The 19,796-nt window shown below is 32.9% G+C and overlaps 1 protein-coding gene across 1 annotated transcript in view; it reads left to right on the forward strand.

Moving 5' to 3' along the window:
- LOC145265298 (S-crystallin SL20-1-like) overlaps positions 1-18,298 on the forward strand; it is a 31,663-nt gene extending 13,365 nt beyond the window's left edge. The window contains exons 2-6 of the mRNA XM_080121075.1: positions 6,174-6,269; positions 7,567-7,682; positions 12,890-12,943; positions 14,499-14,606; positions 18,024-18,298. Of these exons, the coding sequence (XP_079977201.1) occupies positions 6,174-6,269; positions 7,567-7,682; positions 12,890-12,943; positions 14,499-14,606; positions 18,024-18,188 (539 nt within the window). The 3' untranslated portion in view covers positions 18,189-18,298. The remainder of the gene's footprint in view (positions 1-6,173; positions 6,270-7,566; positions 7,683-12,889; positions 12,944-14,498; positions 14,607-18,023) is intronic.
- The last annotated feature ends 1,498 nt before the right edge of the window (positions 18,299-19,796 follow it).

Below are 19,796 nucleotides of genomic sequence, written 5' to 3' on the forward strand. Positions count from 1 at the left end.
TTCGTACGTCATCAATATTAGTACAGTTATATAATACATTTTAAGCTTCGTACGTCATCAATATTAGTACAGTTATATAATACATTTTAAGCTTCGTACGTCATCAATATTAGTACAGTTATATAATACATTTTAAGCTTCGTACGTCATCAATATTAGTACAGTTATATAATACATTTTAAGCTTCGTACGTCATCAATATTAGTACAGTTATATAATACATTTTAAGCTTCGTACGTCATCAATATTAGTACAATTATATAATACATTTTAAGCTTCGTACGTCATCAATATTAGTACAGTTATATAATACATTTGAAGCTTCGTACGTCATCAATATTAGTACAGTTATATAATACATTTGAAGCTTCGTACGTCATCAATATTAGTACAATTATATAATACATTTGAAGCTTCGTACGTCATCAATATTAGTACAATTATATAATACATTTTAAGCTTCGTACGTCATCAATATTAGTACAGTTATATAATACATTTTAAGCTTCGTACGTCATCAATATTAGTACAATTATATAATACATTTTAAGCTTCGTACGTCATCAATATTAGTACAGTTATATAATACATTTGAAGCTTCGTACGTCATCAATATTAGTACAGTTATATAATACATTTGAAGCTTCGTACGTCATCAATATTAGTACAGTTATATAATACATTTTAAGCTTCGTACGTCATCAATATTAGTACAGTTATATAATACATTTTAAGCTTCGTACGTCATCAATATTAGTACAATTATATAATACATTTTAAGCTTCGTACGTCATCAATATTAGTACAGTTATATAATACATTTGAAGCTTCGTACGTCATCAATATTAGTACAGTTATATAATACATTTGAAGCTTCGTACGTCATCAATATTAGTACAATTATATAATACATTTGAAGCTTCGTACGTCATCAATATTAGTACAGTTATATAATACATTTTAAGCTTCGTACGTCATCAATATTAGTACAGTTATATAATACATTTTAAGCTTCGTACGTCATCAATATTAGTACAGTTATATAATACATTTTAAGCTTCGTACGTCATCAATATTAGTACAGTTATATAATACATTTTAAGCTTCGTACGTCATCAATATTAGTACAGTTATATAATACATTTTAAGCTTCGTACGTCATCAATATTAGTACAATTATATAATACATTTTAAGCTTCGTACGTCATCAATATTAGTACAGTTATATAATACATTTGAAGCTTCGTACGTCATCAATATTAGTACAGTTATATAATACATTTGAAGCTTCGTACGTCATCAATATTAGTACAATTATATAATACATTTGAAGCTTCGTACGTCATCAATATTAGTACAATTATATAATACATTTTAAGCTTCGTACGTCATCAATATTAGTACAGTTATATAATACATTTTAAGCTTCGTACGTCATCAATATTAGTACAATTATATAATACATTTTAAGCTTCGTACGTCATCAATATTAGTACAGTTATATAATACATTTGAAGCTTCGTACGTCATCAATATTAGTACAGTTATATAATACATTTGAAGCTTCGTACGTCATCAATATTAGTACAGTTATATAATACATTTTAAGCTTCGTACGTCATCAATATTAGTACAGTTATATAATACATTTGAAGCTTCGTACGTCATCAATATTAGTACAATTATATAATACATTTTAAGCTTCGTACGTCATCAATATTAGTACAGTTATATAATACATTTGAAGCTTCGTACGTCATCAATATTAGTACAGTTATATAATACATTTGAAGCTTCGTACGTCATCAATATTAGTACAATTATATAATACATTTGAAGCTTCGTACGTCATCAATATTAGTACAATTATATAATACATTTTAAGCTTCGTACGTCATCAATATTAGTACAGTTATATAATACATTTGAAGCTTCGTACGTCATCAATATTAGTACAGTTATATAATACATTTGAAGCTTCGTACGTCATCAATATTAGTACAATTATATAATACATTTGAAGCTTCGTACGTCATCAATATTAGTACAATTATATAATACATTTTAAGCTTCGTACGTCATCAATATTAGTACAGTTATATAATACATTTGAAGCTTCGTACGTCATCAATATTAGTACAGTTATATAATACATTTGAAGCTTCGTACGTCATCAATATTAGTACAATTATATAATACATTTGAAGCTTCGTACGTCATCAATATTAGTACAATTATATAATACATTTTAAGCTTCGTACGTCATCAATATTAGTACAGTTATATAATACATTTGAAGCTTCGTACGTCATCAATATTAGTACAGTTATATAATACATTTGAAGCTTCGTACGTCATCAATATTAGTACAATTATATAATACATTTTAAGCTTCGTACGTCATCAATATTAGTACAATTATATAATACATTTGAAGCTTCGTACGTCATCAATATTAGTACAATTATATAATACATTTTAAGCTTCGTACGTCATCAATATTAGTACAATTATATAATACATTTGAAGCTTCGTACGTCATCAATATTAGTACAGTTATATAATACATTTGAAGCTTCGTACGTCATCAATATTAGTACAGTTATATAATACATTTGAAGCTTCGTACGTCATCAATATTAGTACAATTATATAATACATTTTAAGCTTCGTACGTCATCAATATTAGTACAATTATATAATACATTTGAAGCTTCGTACGTCATCAATATTAGTACAACTATATAATACATTTGAAGCTTCGTACGTCATCAATATTAGTACAGTTATATAATACATTTGAAGCTTCGTACGTCATCAATATTAGTACAGTTATATAATACATTTGAAGCTTCGTACGTCATCAATATTAGTACAATTATATAATACATTTTAAGCTTCGTACGTCATCAATATTAGTACAATTATATAATACATTTTAAGCTTCGTACGTCATCAATATTAGTACAGTTATATAATACATTTGAAGCTTCGTACGTCATCAATATTAGTACAGTTATATAATACATTTGAAGCTTCGTACGTCATCAATATTAGTACAGTTATATAATACATTTGAAGCTTCGTACGTCATCAATATTAGAACAGTTATATAATACATTTGAAGCTTCGTACGTCATCAATATTAGTACAGTTATATAATACATTTGAAGCTTCGTACGTCATCAATATTAGTACAGTTATATAATACATTTGAAGCTTCGTACGTCATCAATATTAGTACAGTTATATAATACATTTGAAGCTTCGTACGTCATCAATATTAGAACAGTTATATAATACATTTGAAGCTTCGTACGTCATCAATATTAGTACAGTTATATAATACATTTGAAGCTTCGTACGTCATCAATATTAGTACAGTTATATAATACATTTGAAGCTTCGTACGTCATCAATATTAGTACAGTTATATAATACATTTGAAGCTTCGTACGTCATCAATATTAGTACAGTTATATAATACATTTGAAGCTTCGTACGTCATCAATATGAGTACAATTATATAATACATTTGAAGCTTCGTACGTCATCAATATTAGTACAATTATATAATACATTTGAAGCTTCGTACGTCATCAATATTAGTACAATTATATAATACATTTGAAGCTTCGTACGTCATCAATATTAGTACAATTATATAATACATTTGAAGCTTCGTACGTCATCAATATTAGTACAGTTATATAATACATTTGAAGCTTCGTACGTCATCAATATTAGTACAGTTATATAATACATTTTAAGCTTCGTACGTCATCAATATTAGTACAGTTATATAATACATTTGAAGCTTCGTACGTCATCAATATGAGTACAATTATATAATACATTTGAAGCTTCGTACGTCATCAATATTAGTACAATTATATAATACATTTGAAGCTTCGTACGTCACTAATATTAGTACAATTATATAATACATTTGAAGCTTCGTACGTCATCAATATTAGTACAATTATATAATACATTTGAAGCTTCGTACGTCATCAATATTAGTACAGTTATATAATACATTTGAAGCTTCGTACGTCATCAATATTAGTACAATTATATAATACATTTTAAGCTTCGTACGTCATCAATATTAGTACAATTATATAATACATTTTAAGCTTCGTACGTCATCAATATTAGTACAGTTATATAATACATTTGAAGCTTCGTACGTCATCAATATTAGTACAGTTATATAATACATTTGAAGCTTCGTACGTCATCAATATTAGTACAGTTATATAATACATTTGAAGCTTCGTACGTCATCAATATTAGAACAGTTATATAATACATTTGAAGCTTCGTACGTCATCAATATTAGTACAGTTATATAATACATTTGAAGCTTCGTACGTCATCAATATTAGTACAGTTATATAATACATTTGAAGCTTCGTACGTCATCAATATTAGTACAGTTATATAATACATTTGAAGCTTCGTACGTCATCAATATTAGAACAGTTATATAATACATTTGAAGCTTCGTACGTCATCAATATTAGTACAGTTATATAATACATTTGAAGCTTCGTACGTCATCAATATTAGTACAGTTATATAATACATTTGAAGCTTCGTACGTCATCAATATTAGTACAGTTATATAATACATTTGAAGCTTCGTACGTCATCAATATTAGTACAGTTATATAATACATTTGAAGCTTCGTACGTCATCAATATGAGTACAATTATATAATACATTTGAAGCTTCGTACGTCATCAATATTAGTACAATTATATAATACATTTGAAGCTTCGTACGTCATCAATATTAGTACAATTATATAATACATTTGAAGCTTCGTACGTCATCAATATTAGTACAATTATATAATACATTTGAAGCTTCGTACGTCATCAATATTAGTACAGTTATATAATACATTTGAAGCTTCGTACGTCATCAATATTAGTACAGTTATATAATACATTTTAAGCTTCGTACGTCATCAATATTAGTACAGTTATATAATACATTTGAAGCTTCGTACGTCATCAATATGAGTACAATTATATAATACATTTGAAGCTTCGTACGTCATCAATATTAGTACAATTATATAATACATTTGAAGCTTCGTACGTCATCAATATTAGTACAATTATATAATACATTTGAAGCTTCGTACGTCATCAATATTAGTACAATTATATAATACATTTGAAGCTTCGTACGTCATCAATATTAGTACAGTTATATAATACATTTGAAGCTTCGTACGTCATCAATATGAGTACAGTTATATAATACATTTGAAGCTTCGTACGTCATCAATATTAGTACAGTTATATAATACATTTGAAGCTTCGTACGTCATCAATATGAGTACAGTTATATAATACATTTGAAGCTTCGTACGTCATCAATATTAGTACAGTTATATAATACATTTGAAGCTTCGTACGTCATCAATATTAGTACAGTTATATAATACATTTGAAGCTTCGTACGTCATCAATATGAGTACAGTTATATAATACATTTGAAGCTTAAACATTTGAATAAATGAAGTATTTACCTCAACATTTTTTAATTAACAAAACGAATATTGCTAGTCACCGTCCGGAAGCAAACATGGTGTTAAAATATGTTATTTGTAGAGAAAGTATGAGTAGTATCCAATACCTTTACAAGACCACCATGGCATACCATGGAATATTGTTGGCATATTTGGGCTGGTGCATCTACCACTTGTCTCTCCCTCTTAGATAAAGTCCAAAAAGAGATGTCAATCTAATCGGTCCCACTTTATCAACTAAGCTTCAGCCCCTGTCCCATCGCCGCAATGTTGCATCACTCTGCCTGTTTTACAAATATTTTAATGGAATGTGTTCTGATGAACTTGCTTCACTTGTATCCCCTCGACGTACATATCCCCGACAAACCCGCTTAGCAATAAGATCTCACCCCTTCACTGTTGATGTCCCTAAATACTGGAAAGCGTTACTTCCCTCTAGCAGCTGTACTGATATGCAGAAGTTTAAATGTAACATAAACTAATGTCTTGTTAATCTTTCCTAGACATGGCCCCAAATAGTGGACCCTTACGTCCAAATGGCGATGTGCTTTGTAAGGGTTGAACATGATTTAAAAAAGACGTTGTAGCCATATTATTCTTTTTCTTTGTTTTTACCTCTTCCAGATTTCCCTTGCAACTACCTTCCTTGTATGCAGATGGACAATGGTGACATGATGCCCGAAACTATGGCCATTTGCAGGTACTTGGCCCGCGAATACAGTAAGTCATTTATTATTGTAAGATCGGAGCTCAAAATATTATTGAAAAAAATCGTATAAAAATCGCGATACATTATTCCATTATTTGAAATTATCGATTAAAATCAGTTTAATACTGTGAAAATTGTAAGAGTTCTCTCCCTTGTACTTGTACTTGCTTTATTCTTTGATGAACTGTTACTTTTTTTTTTAATGATATAAGCTTTTTGAATAACTGAGAGTTATCTTTCCTTTAATCTGTATATGTATCGAGTATATGCGTTTTTCTATCTCTCTTCCTCTCGGAATGTACATAAAAACGTTATCTCGGGTTAAATGGAAAACATGGCTACCTGTTAATTTATTTATTTTGCTGTTGTCAGTGTGACTTTCAGTGTGAATATTACTTAAGACAAATGTTTTAATATTTAACCTTCATTTATATCAACGAATAAATCAAGTTCAGCGACTCTATTTTAGCAAATGAATTCTACCAGGTTTCCTAGTTCGAAAACATAATCATTTTAACTAATATGTTGCCTAATTTTTAATTCTTAACTTTAAAATAAATTCATAGCTTAAAATACAATATTACTTACAATTCTTATTAGATTTTATAACCTTTTAGATTGTAGTATTAGTAACCTTAAGTCGGAAGAGTTTAAAATCTATTCTTAAAAAAGTTTCTTTTTAAAGATTTTTAAGTGGTCTTAAATTTTTGATCAGCAGTGTAAATATATATGTGTGTATGGATATATATATATATGTATGTGTGTATATATGTGTATGTATATATATGTGTATGTGTGTATATATATGTGTATGTGTATATATGTGTATTTAAAAAAAACATAAAGCGGAAGACCATTACCCGCATTAAGCTGGTCTGCAGTTTAATTTGTTGCTGGCTATCTTGCTCTTGCTTGTTGCTGGATCTCAACATTTTGAACCGAGAGAGAGACTTAGCTGTCGTACAAAGCTAAGACTCTGTAACATCATATTTGTATAGATACTCCCTCAGGCATTTGGGCTCATGGATTTTAAATGTCTGAGGGAGTGGCACTCGTCTGACAAGACGTTGCAATCATCATCATCATATATGTATATGTATATATATATATATGTATATATATATGTGTATATGTATGTGTATATATGTATATATATATATGCATATACATATGTATATATATGTGTATATGTATGTGTATATATGTGTATATAAATGTGTGTATATATATATGCGTGTGAGTATATATGAAAGTTAGACGTTGTGTATAGATGAAAGCTATTTACTTGTGAATTTGATCTTCTTGCAGATTTCTACCCCAAGAGCCCCATGGACATGTTCAGGTGTGACTACATCAGCGATTGCTTCTATGAAATCATGCACGATTACATGAGGTACTACCACTGGAGGAACGGACGCTTCAGGGTGAGTGTTTTATACATTTAACTATAGTTAAGCGACGTTGATCCTGGTCAGTACTAAACGGGTAACCTATTGGGAATAGCACTTATCACAGCATTGTTTCCAGTTGACCTGTTTTATTTTATTCTTTCATTATAAACTTTGTTTCAAAGGAGATAATGTTGTAAAGGTATGTTTTCGTTTCGGTTTAATGTTGGTGTTTATACAGAATAAGCACCGCGCTATCCTCGGAATTTTCTGGACAGTTTGCGTAAAAACGAAATGTTTTATGTTTTTCGTTTTGTTTTTTTATTGTTTTCTTTTGTTTTTAGTAAAGACGCTAGCAAATAGTTTCAATATAAAATATATCGGTCCCCCGATTTATCGGAGAGGGACCTATGTTTTCAGTGGCGTCCGTGTGTCCGTGCTTCCGTGCCTTCGTGCTTCCGTGCGTCCGTGCTTCCGTTAGTCCGGACGATTGCCACATAACCGTGCATTACTTTTTTCTGAAATGTTGCCACAAATTGTATTTCATTAAATAAATGTACACAGTAAAAAAAAGTTTTATTACGAAGATTTCCAGGGGCTCAAAAGAGGCCAAAAATGCCCCCAAATGGCCAAAATGACACGTTTTCCCCCATAACTTTTGATCCATCCATTAGATTTTTTCTGAAACTTGGTCAAAATGTGGAGCCCATTGTTCTTAATATAAATCCAGTATCGGTGGCCCTGACAAAATTCTGGTTCGCATCCTTCTGGGATTTTTAGAGCTAAAAAAAATGCGTTTTTGGAGCTCTTTTTTCGTATCACTCAAAAACTTGATATGTATATCTATATAGTGGTTTTCCATGGTGCTGAATTCAAATATACATGTCTTAAGGCGTGAAACTGCGCCGTTTGTCAATTCTCACTGGTATTTGGTGTTTCCAAGAGCTTACAAGGGGCCACAAATGCCCCAAAATTGCAAAAAATGACACTTTTTACCCCATAACTTTTGCTCCATCCATTAGATTTTTCTGAAATTTGGTGAAAATTTGAAGGCAGTGTTGGCCTTTCACGCTTCTCACATTCATCATTTCTTCACTATTTTTGTGGCGTCATCTCACATGCAACACCAGAGGGGGATCACGCACGCAAATGGGACGGATAACAGTTCTCTGGGGATTTACATCAGCCAACAGGCGAAACAGGGTATTGTTTGACGGAAAGCTGCAAAGAAGATTCATCCTAATGAATCAAGAAATCTCGGGTTGTCTTTTCAGCAACTTTATTACTGATGTTTCCCCCATTGGAAAGCTGCATGCAGGTCCTACGTCCTTTACATTTAATAGACGTTATCTCCCCTCTCTCCCCTGGCTGCTCCGAGCTATTACGACAGGTCGGCTTAACTCACTGTTTGTCTCCTTCAAGCTCTAACCACTAACTGAATAAAACTCCCCTTCTAAATATAAGTTCTGTATTATTTTAACATATAATCTTGTGGGAAAAAATCCAGCTCCCCAATAAAGAGCACTCTGGATAGGAACAAAAATAAAAATTGTCTCAGTCATGGATTTCTCCTGCACCGATTGAGAACAGAAAAGGCGAAGTATAGCAGTAGAACAGATACTACACTGTGATCTTCTTCCGAAGGCCAAGAATCGTTTGTGTTTAATATGTTTCGTTAATTGTTTGTTCCCTAAATTCATAATTCAGTTTTATCAGTATTATATTGCTTTTAAAATTTTGTAATTTTAACATAAATAATATTTATATTTTATATTGAACTAGCGGGGATACCCGGCGTTGCCCGAGTGTTTGTTTCCGGGACGGGGGGGAGGAGTTTTAAAAAATGTTATGGTAGGTAAGTAGGAAGGATCAAACCCGGAGTCATGAGTAAAAGTAGGAAAATAAAGTGTGAAAAAAAAACAAAAAAACATCTGCAACGTTAACAGTTCGGCCACCAAGAAAAGTCCATTCCAGTTGTTTAGAAAAAAAAAAACGACTACGGTAGGTCGGCGCGAACGTGAAAATATAATGTGAATTGACCAGCACGCTAACCACTACGCCACAGAGCACTTCAGCTTAGTTTAGTGATTTTAAATAACTTCACATGAAAGAACTATGAAGCCAAACCGGTGTTCTCTTCTCAACTGTTCCTTGTGAACGATCCCCAAACGGTGTTAAGTGGTGGCAGGGGGAGGAGGAATTTATAAGAGAGAAAATATTTTACCACTTCCATTGATCTTAACCGATTTTGGCCGTGACTTCTCAGCAGAAAAAGTATAGAAATCTAAGATTATCGAGGAATTTGAGAAATAATAAGCCTATAACACACCTCAGATATTGTTCTGCCGTTTGTGCATATTATATTTGCATGAAATATCTTGATTTTTTAATCCTATTAAGGTCAAAATCAGACGGGAAAAAATGAGTTCATTTTATTTATATAGAGATAAAGTTTAGTTTGATTATTAATCGAATTGAGTTGCTTTATTTTATTTATAACATGTTTTAATGCTCTTTTTAAAAATGCCCTCATATAGTATCAACAGTGATAATTTGACAAATCTTACCTACATTGCTTGCAGGCATTTTTCAGTTAACAGGCCTTCTTCCTCTCGGTGGCCTCGGCTTAACTCGCTGTTTGTCTCCTTCAAGCTTTAACCACTAATTTACTAAAACCCATGTATACAAAATAACTCCCTTCTAATGACGTCATCAACACGTATCACTTATGACTGTCATGTACACTTGTTTATCTCGCTAACATTTCCGTTTGTGTTAGTTATGAAAACTAACATTCCTTTTCATTTATAATTCAAATATTTCTATCCTAACACACTTTTCGCCTTGATACCTTTTTCCTAACATTCTATTTTACAACATCAATAACAATCATAATAAGTAACTTGGCCTTCGGGCACAGATCAAAGTGTAGTATCTGTCGGAACAGATACTGCAAGCAAAGACCAGATGTGGGGGCAACTCCACATACCTGACCTTTAACCAGCTCCCATTTCCCACCTCTCGGGAGCTGGTCCCCTTTTTCCCTTCCCCCTCCCTTCACTCCTCACATTAAAAATTGGCCTTGTTCCTAATTTGCTCGGTGGGGGAGCAAATAAATACCAACTTGGCCTTCGGGACAAGATCAAAGTGTAGTATCTGTTCCGACAGATACTGCAAGCTATGACTAGCAAAGACCAGATGTAGGGGCAACCCCACATGCCTGACCTTTAACCAGCTCCCATTTCCCACCTCTCGGGAGTTGGTCCCCTTTTTTCCCTTCCCCCTCCCTTCACTCCTCACATTAAAAATTGGCCTTGTGCCTAATTTGCTCGGTGGGGGAGCAAATAAATACCATCTGTTCCGACAGATGCTGCAAGCTATGACTAGCTATGACTAGCTATGACTAGCAAAGACCATATGTGGGGGCAACCCCACATGCCTGACCATTAACCAGCTCCCATTTCCCACCTCTCGGGAGCTGGTCCCCTTTTCCCTTCCCCCTCCCTTCACTCCTCACATTAAAAAATTGGCCTTGTGCCTAATTTGCTCGGTGGGGAGCAAATAAATACCATCTGTTCCGGCAGATACTGCAAGCAAAGACCAGATGTGGGGGAAACCCCACATATAAGACCTTGGTCAATGTAGGGGCAACCCTTCATACCAATTGTCACTATCCAGCTCCCCTACTCCCCGGGGAGTTGGTTCCCATTTCCCCTTCACTCCTTACTTTAAAAATCGGCCTTGTGCCTAATTTGCTCAGTGGGGGAGCAAATAAATACATCAAAGTGTAGCATCTGTTCTTAAGATGCTGCACTTCAATTTCTTGTTCTCTCTCAGTGGAAGAGATATCCTTCACGACTGAGACAATTTTTATTTTTGTTCCTTTTCTCCACGTTAAAAAACGACCCTGGTGTCTAACTCTGTCCCGTGGGAAGGCATTGTAAATAGGAACAATCATAATAATAATCGGTCGGGTTACTTGGCGTTGCCCGGACCAACTACACAAGAAACTGTAATGATGAGAAATATAATTCACCTTAATTGTTTTCAACTCGTGGTCTTAAAAATACAAGTGAGGATGTGACGTGACCGTCCCAGGATGCGATTGGGTTCCTCACTGAGGGGAGGCTTAGACTCCTGAAGCACTGGAGCAGATATGATTTTTATTCTTTAATTATCATTTGTGTGCCCGGGTGAAGGCAAAAGACCCTGCTGAGAGAAAGATTGGATTTATAAATTTCGTTGTTTTATGAAAAGCGACAACCCAATGTCACTTTGAGAGATGTAACGAAAACATCATTTCGTTGTCGGTTAGAGGAAAAATGCTTAGTCTTTGAGTACAGCTACCATGACCGAGGTTATGGGCATGACGCCAGGGTTCATCAGAAAACAGCCTGCAATTCCACAGGTGCATTCGTGGGAGAGGGCTTTCCCTGGGATGACGCTGTTAAGTTTGATTGGTCCAGGGAACAACCCCGGCTCACCCCTTTCCTGAGTATATTAACGGAGGACAGAGCCGAAAACGAGAATCTGACACTGTATATCAACTTGTAAAGAGTCGTCACACCCTCTCTGCTCTCGCTTCCAAAACCTCACCGCTAAATCGGAGAAGCTATCTGATAATATACTCTGGGAGTTAGACGTTAATGAATCTGCATTGTACAAGTGTATATATTTATGTATGTAATTCTTTTCTTCTTTTTGGAAATTAATCAGTGAAAACGAAGAACTGAGTTGTGTTGTTTGTTTTGTGAATGAGGTTTTTTGCTTCTAGCGCACGGCAGATCGACGAAGCGGCCATATATAAACCGGGTTGCGAAATCGATCTACGGGTCCTGCCACACTAAGACACTTTGCTGGCCTGCGAAGGACAGGTCGCAAAGAATAGATAATACATATGGTGGTGCATTTTCGAGAGTCTGCTAACTCTCTCCTGGGTACTTCGAGCCATTACGAACGGTCAGCTCCTCAACTCTAATTCCTATCTCCGACGACTCAACTCTAACTGAAAACTGTACATGCCTCGAAACCACTATTCCTATGATGACGTCATTAATACACGTAGCACTGCGATCATCACCTGATGTTTTTACATAATCTGTAATGTTTATCTAGATATTCCGTGCTTGGTTACGTACTTCTATCAGTATCTGAATCTTATGTCTTCTACATGAAATCTTATGTTTATATATCTATCGATTTATCTAACAACCACTGTTTCATTTCTTTTTCTTTTTCCACAGTACAACATGAACGACTACGGTTTTGGTGGAGAAGGCAACTGCAGCAACTACGATGTAAGTTCAAATCTTTATTATTCTCTGTGTTTTAAAAATGTCCATAGAACTTTGTTGCACTTCAAAAATGCAAAATAATTAAATAATTTGTTCAGTTTTAAAACTGTTCGAAATATCTGTGCACAGATAAAATTTTAAAACAAAAAAGGATTATGGCGCCTTCAATACTTATAATTTACGACGATCTGTACATAAGTCCTTTCAATCAGTTCATTATGCGGCCAGACTTTATATAACCTCATTAAATTGGTGGATTATAATATATTTAATAGATGCATTCAATTCAAATATTAAAATCATATAAATCCAATGTTGAAAATTATTTTCTTTTTTTAAAAAATCTGTCAATTTAGGCGTTAAAAGAACTGCCATCCAAGCTTCAGCCTCTGTACCATCGACGAAATATAGCATCCCTCTGCCTGTTTGCCTGTTCTACAAGTACTTTAACGGTGAATGTTCCGACGAACTGCAAGCACTTGTACCCCCTCGACGTAAATACCCCCGATAAACCCGACAAGCAGCAAAATCCCACCCCTTCACAGTAGAGATCCCTAGATGTAAGAGAGCCTTCTACACCAGTAGTTTCTTGCCCAGAACCGCTAAACTTTGGAATTCCCTTCCGGCTTTCTGCTTCCCCAACTGTACTGACATGCTGAAGGTCAAGTGTAACGTGAACCGACATCTTGCTGCCCAACTCCCCACCTAGTACCCCTGTAACATGTGTCCCTAATAGTAGCCTCCTACATCAAAGTGGCAACGTGCCTTGTTTGGGGTGAAAATTTAATTTAAAAAAAGTCAAACAATCGTCAAGGGATAATTGGGTCATGTTGTTGATGAAGGGGTTATTCGGTCTGGGTTCAAATATTCATTACTCAATAAATTTATTAGCTTTTTATATTCTTTGTTTCAGGTTTTTAAAAAATGTAAGACAGGAAACAAATGAACAATCTATCTCAAGAGCTATTCTTGTTGCAACAATCACTAGAAAACATTTTATCATTATTTAAAAATTAGATATAAATGGAGGAAACGTTTGAGTGTCGCCTAAAAAATCAGATAGAAGTTGAGGGAACGTTTGAGTGCAACTTTAAAAATTAGATAGAAGTTGGGAAAACGTTTGCGTATCACGTTTGAGTATCAACTTAAAAATTAGATAGAAGTCAGATAAACGTTTTGAGTGCCATTTTTTTTAAATCAGATAAATGTCGAGAAAACGTTTGAGTGTCTCCTTAAAAATCATATAGAAGTTGATGAAACGTTTGATTGTCAATTAAAAATCAGATAAAAGTCGATGAAACGTTTGCGTGTCACCTTAAAAATCAGACAGAAACAAACAAAAAACACAAGTTTGGGTAAAATTGCCACGTTTTATTATTGTTTTCGGTAAAAAAAAAATAAAATAAAAACGAGTTTGCTACGTTTATTATTGTTTTTGGTAATAAAAGTAAGGCAGAATTCCAATAACTTCATTTCAAAGTAGCTGAAACATAAGATTATACGACTATGACTTATTACGATGAAAATCAATTTATTAATCCTTTCTATTTTTTATCAGAACTACATGAACTGGAGATATATGAACACTTTCAACCGTGTGATGCCCTTCATGGAAAGAACCTTGTCCATGCGCGATGGTGGAAACAAATTTTTCATGGGTGATCAGGTATGTTTGGATAGTTTTTACAAAATATATCTGATTCATGATATAAATAAAAATCATATATATATATATATATAAATTTTATTTAATAAATATTGTATAGTTTTATTCAAATATTATATAGACATACATGCATATATACATATATATATATACAAAATTTGAATAAAAACTACAAAATATTTATTAAATAAAATTATATATATATAATTTTATTTAATTAATATTTTATTAAATGTATATATATATACATATATATATATATATATATATATATATATATGTATATATATATATATATATATATAGCTTAATGCGTAAGAGGAAAAAAGAGAGTTCAATTCCACAATTTTATCTGGATAATGCCAAACTCAACAATTATCATTGGAGCTTATACAATGCACCATGCTACCTAGCACCTTCTCTACTCTTTTGATGAGAAGCATTAGGCTTCGAAATGCCTTGGAATAAAGAGTCGTTTATATCCCCCAAATTTATATATATATATATATATATATATATATATATATATATATATATATATATATATATATATATATATATATATATATATATATATACATATATATATTAGGGACACAAAATTTAATCATGGCTGAATAAAGACCATTTTGAATGATGGATTGGAGGAACATAAAAATGACAAAAGGGCTAGCTAACTGGGAATCGTTCCAACAGAGCTATATTGAGGAAACATTGCGATTAAAAAGAATTTTTAAAATGTCATGAATATGGCAGGGGAAATATATATATTTAAAAAAAAAAACTAAATAGATAAATAAACCCGCCATATTCATGACAATTTCTTTTTTTTTATCACAATTTTTCTTTGATTTAGCTCTGTTGAGTGAAGAACGAACCCCGGTTAGCTAGCCCTTTTTCATTTTTTAGCTTTTTAAATCCATCATTTTATATATATATATATATATATATATATATATATATATATATATATATATATATATATATATACGTTTTATTTTTTATTACCGTATCTTTCTGTTGAGTTACATTATTGTTTCAGCTACGCGGCCGTTTTTTTTTTTGGCCGTCTGAAGCTTTCTCAGACTTTTACAGAAATTTTCGTTGTTATGGGATGAACTGGAGATATATTTTCCCCCGCTCTCCTCGCACCCCTCCCCTGTTCACTCTTTCACTCTTTCATCCCATAACAACGAACATTTCTGTAAAAGTCTGAGGAAGCTACAGACGGCCAAAAAAAACGGCCGCGTAACTTAACAGAAAGATACGGTAATAAAGAATAAAACGCATATTTGCTCTACAACAGTATAGAGCACTTTCTTCAGTTTTTATTAATTACCATTTCTACTATATATATATATATATATATATATATATATATATATATATATATATATATACTCTAGCAGGTGCACACAACATTGCCCAGGGCAAAATAAGGATCAACGACTGTTCTGCACTTCCAATGAATTTATTACCATCGAAATCAATGAAATCACCTATTTTCCAATCAAATTTGTTGATTCTCTGCTCAAGTTATTGACCTCTCACGATACACCGGGGAAGGGAAGCTTCACATGCCTCTCCTCAGTGACTTGGTCCACAATACGTTGTAATCTACATTGCACTGTAGAGAACCTACTGTTAATTTTATTAAATTATCTTCATGTAATGGCTTGAATTATAGTTTAAAATGCAAAAGTCAAGTATTATGGTTCATTTATGCTCTAAACAGAAACATTCGTTTCGAACGCGTCCTTGCCTTATTGAAGAGCCTACTGTTTATTTTATACGCCGGACTATTCTGCTTTTGCGGTGATAAAACTTCTTAAATGTCTTTGTGATTATAGGCTGTATAATGGTGTTAACACACACACACAAACACACACACACACATATATAGTCATCCACATACAGTACTGTTTCGCTGTATAATAGCTCATCAGTGCGGCTTTATAGAAAATGCGAGCATGAAAAGTAATATGGTTAAGCTTAAACATTGAAAATTAAAGGGCTAGTTGTTTAAACTGGAAACGAAAACGACAAGATATTCTAGTAAAGATATAGTAAAAATATAATAACTTTATAACTTAAAATATTGCAGCATCAAGAATTGATTATATAATGTTATAAATTGAATTTTTTTTTTTAATCTGAATGCTGCAATATTTTAAGTTATAAATTTATATTTTTTTACTAAAATATCTTGTCCTTTTCTTTTCTAGTTTTAACAACTAGTCCTTTACTTTTCCATGTTTAAGCTTAACCATATTACTTTTTATGCTCGCATTTTCCATTGTAATCCATGTTTTTTCCAGGCTTCCAATAAAGTTATTTGTTCTTTTTTTTAATTTCAGTCTTCTTTTTTTTTGTCCCCATAAGCACATATGTAATAACAATGTACGCACGGCCCTCGTCTGCTTTAAATAAAATCCCCCAATTATCTCCCTTTCATTCTGTTTTTTTTTTCACTTGTTACTTCCCTTTCCGAATTAGTAGCAACAGTAGTCGTTGAAGCGACGTGGTTGCTATGGAAACCAGTCATAAAAACGTCGCTCACCTCCTTACATATTTTGACCACCAGAAAACTCATTATAACTTTTGTTTTACTGAATAAAAATTGAAAATAAAATTTTTCACAATATAGCTGTGAAGGTGATCTGTAACTGTAATAATAGTTTGAAATTTGGTCGAAAAATGAGTGAGCGGTGACGCTTTAAAACAGTTCCAAATGACTAAAACTGCCTCTTTACCATATAATGAAACACTACCGTTTTCGAATGATATATATATATATATATGGAAGTCGAACTAAAATATAACCACGCACTTCATTTATTCTATCTGTTTTTTTTTCTTTCTTTTTTTTTCACCAAATATTGACTTTTGTCTTTCTTCTGAACCCTTTACCGGTCCACAACAGTTAGTTAAAACAAATATATAAATATTTTTTCACAAATTTTGTTGTTTTTTTTTTTGTCTTTTTTTTTTTCTCATTCTTGTCTGTCTTATCAAGGCCCGGAAGCCACTCAGGGATAAGGGTTATTGTAAGTACAGTACGTTAGTGTGGATATTTTAGAGTGTCTACTTATGGGGGCGGTTCATCAGGAATTTGTTTACGTTGAACTTGAAGGCATCCAAGTTGTAGTCGGGAGGGAAGCAGGCAGACAGAAAAGAGTTCCACAGGCGTGCAGTTCATGATAAATACATATTATATTTATACACGTTACACTACTTGTGGCTTCTTTCATTTGTGACCCCTAGCACGGATGTACAACAATTATAAATTCCAAAAATTAATATTTGGAATAAAGCACATATTTGTATAATAAAAATATTTTTCTGTGATTTAATTTTAACTTTTGCCGCTTCACTTTTTTTATATATCTGATAATTCTCGTCTTCTTCTTCTTCCAGATGATGTGGTGCGACATGATGTTCTATTGTTGCATGGAGAACATGTTCAGGGAAAACCAGAACATGTTCAGCAGCTATCCCAAATTGATGGCTCTCTACAACCGATTCGCCAGCCACCCCAAGATCTGCAGTTACCTGAAGAGCCGTTGCAACTCCACCTGGTAGACATATGTATTCGACGTCGAATGGCATACAAAGAAATGCATTTTAAAAAAACTCCAATCATATAAATGATTAGATAAATTTTTATGTGACATTTTTGCATTGAATAAATAAAATACATTCTGTACAAATATAATTTGCATTTTTTTTTCTTTATTATTTTATGGTGTGAATGTTGGAAAGAATAACGAGAAGACTCGGAAACAATGAAATCAATTTAATATATTAAAGAGAAAATAGAGAAACGGACTCGGCTCAACTAAAGGACAAAGTAAAGTCATGACTCCTCTCTCTCTCTCTCTCTCTCTCTCTCTCTCTCTCTCTCTCTCTCTCTCTCACTCTCTCTTGCTCTCTCGCTCTCTCGCTCTCTCTGAGTCTTGGGTTCACATTCCGGAAGAGACGTCAGGGATAGTCCATTGTCAGAATCTGCAACTTTTTACAGGACACTGACAATTTATGGAAAAGCAAAATCCTTTGGTAGCCCTCCCCCCAAAAAAAAGATTTTTTTTTTCTTGCATTAAGTAGGAGAATCAGACGTATTGTTATGAATGACAGAGGACTTTCTTCTATTGTTATGAATGACAGAGGACTTTCTTCTATTGTTATGAATGACAGAGGACTTTCTTCTATTGTTATGAATGACAGAGGACTTTCTTCTATTGTTATGAATGACAGAGGACTTTCTTCTATTGTTATGAATGACAGAGGACTTTCTTCTATTGTTATGAATGACAGAGGACTTTCTTCTATTGTTATGAATGACAGAGGACTTTCTTCTATTGTTATGAATGACAGAGGACTTTCTTCTATTGTTATGAATGACAGAGGACTTTCTTCTATTGTTATGAATGACAGAGGACTTTCTTCTATTGTTATGAATGACAGAGGACTTTCTTCTATTGTTATGAATGACAGAGGACTTTCTTCTATTGTTATGAATGACAGAGGACTTTCTTCTATTGTTATGAATGACAGAGGACTTTCTTCTATTGTTATGAATGACAGAGGACTTTCTTCTATTGTTATGAATGACAGAGGACTTTCTTCTATTGTTATGAATGACAGAGGACTTTCTTCTATTGTTATGAATGACAGAGGACTTTCTTCTATTGTTATGAATGACAGAGGACTTTCTTCTATTGTTATGAATGACAGAGGACTTTCTTCTATTGTTATGAATGACAGAGGACTTTCTTCTATTGTTATGAATGACAGAGGACTTTCTTCTATTGTTATGAATGACAGAGGACTTTCTTCTATTGTTATGAATGACAGAGGACTTTCTTCTATTGTTATGAATGACAGAGGACTTTCTTCTATTGTTATGAATGACAGAGGACTTTCTTCTATTGTTATGAATGACAGAGGACTTTCTTCTATTGTTATGAATGACAGAGGACTTTCTTCTATTGTTATGAATGACAGAGGACTTTCTTCTATTGTTATGAATGACAGAGGACTTTCTTCTATTGTTATGAATGACAGAGGACTTTCTTCTATTGTTATGAATGACAGAGGACTTTCTTCTATTGTTATGAATGACAGAGGACTTTCTTCTATTGTTATGAATGACAGAGGACTTTCTTCTATTGTTATGAATAACAGAAGACT

Source organism: Euprymna scolopes, chromosome 40, assembly GCF_053919585.1.
Source record: "Euprymna scolopes isolate OS-2025 chromosome 40, ASM5391958v1, whole genome shotgun sequence".
Lineage (NCBI taxonomy): Eukaryota > Metazoa > Mollusca > Cephalopoda > Sepiida > Sepiolidae > Euprymna > Euprymna scolopes.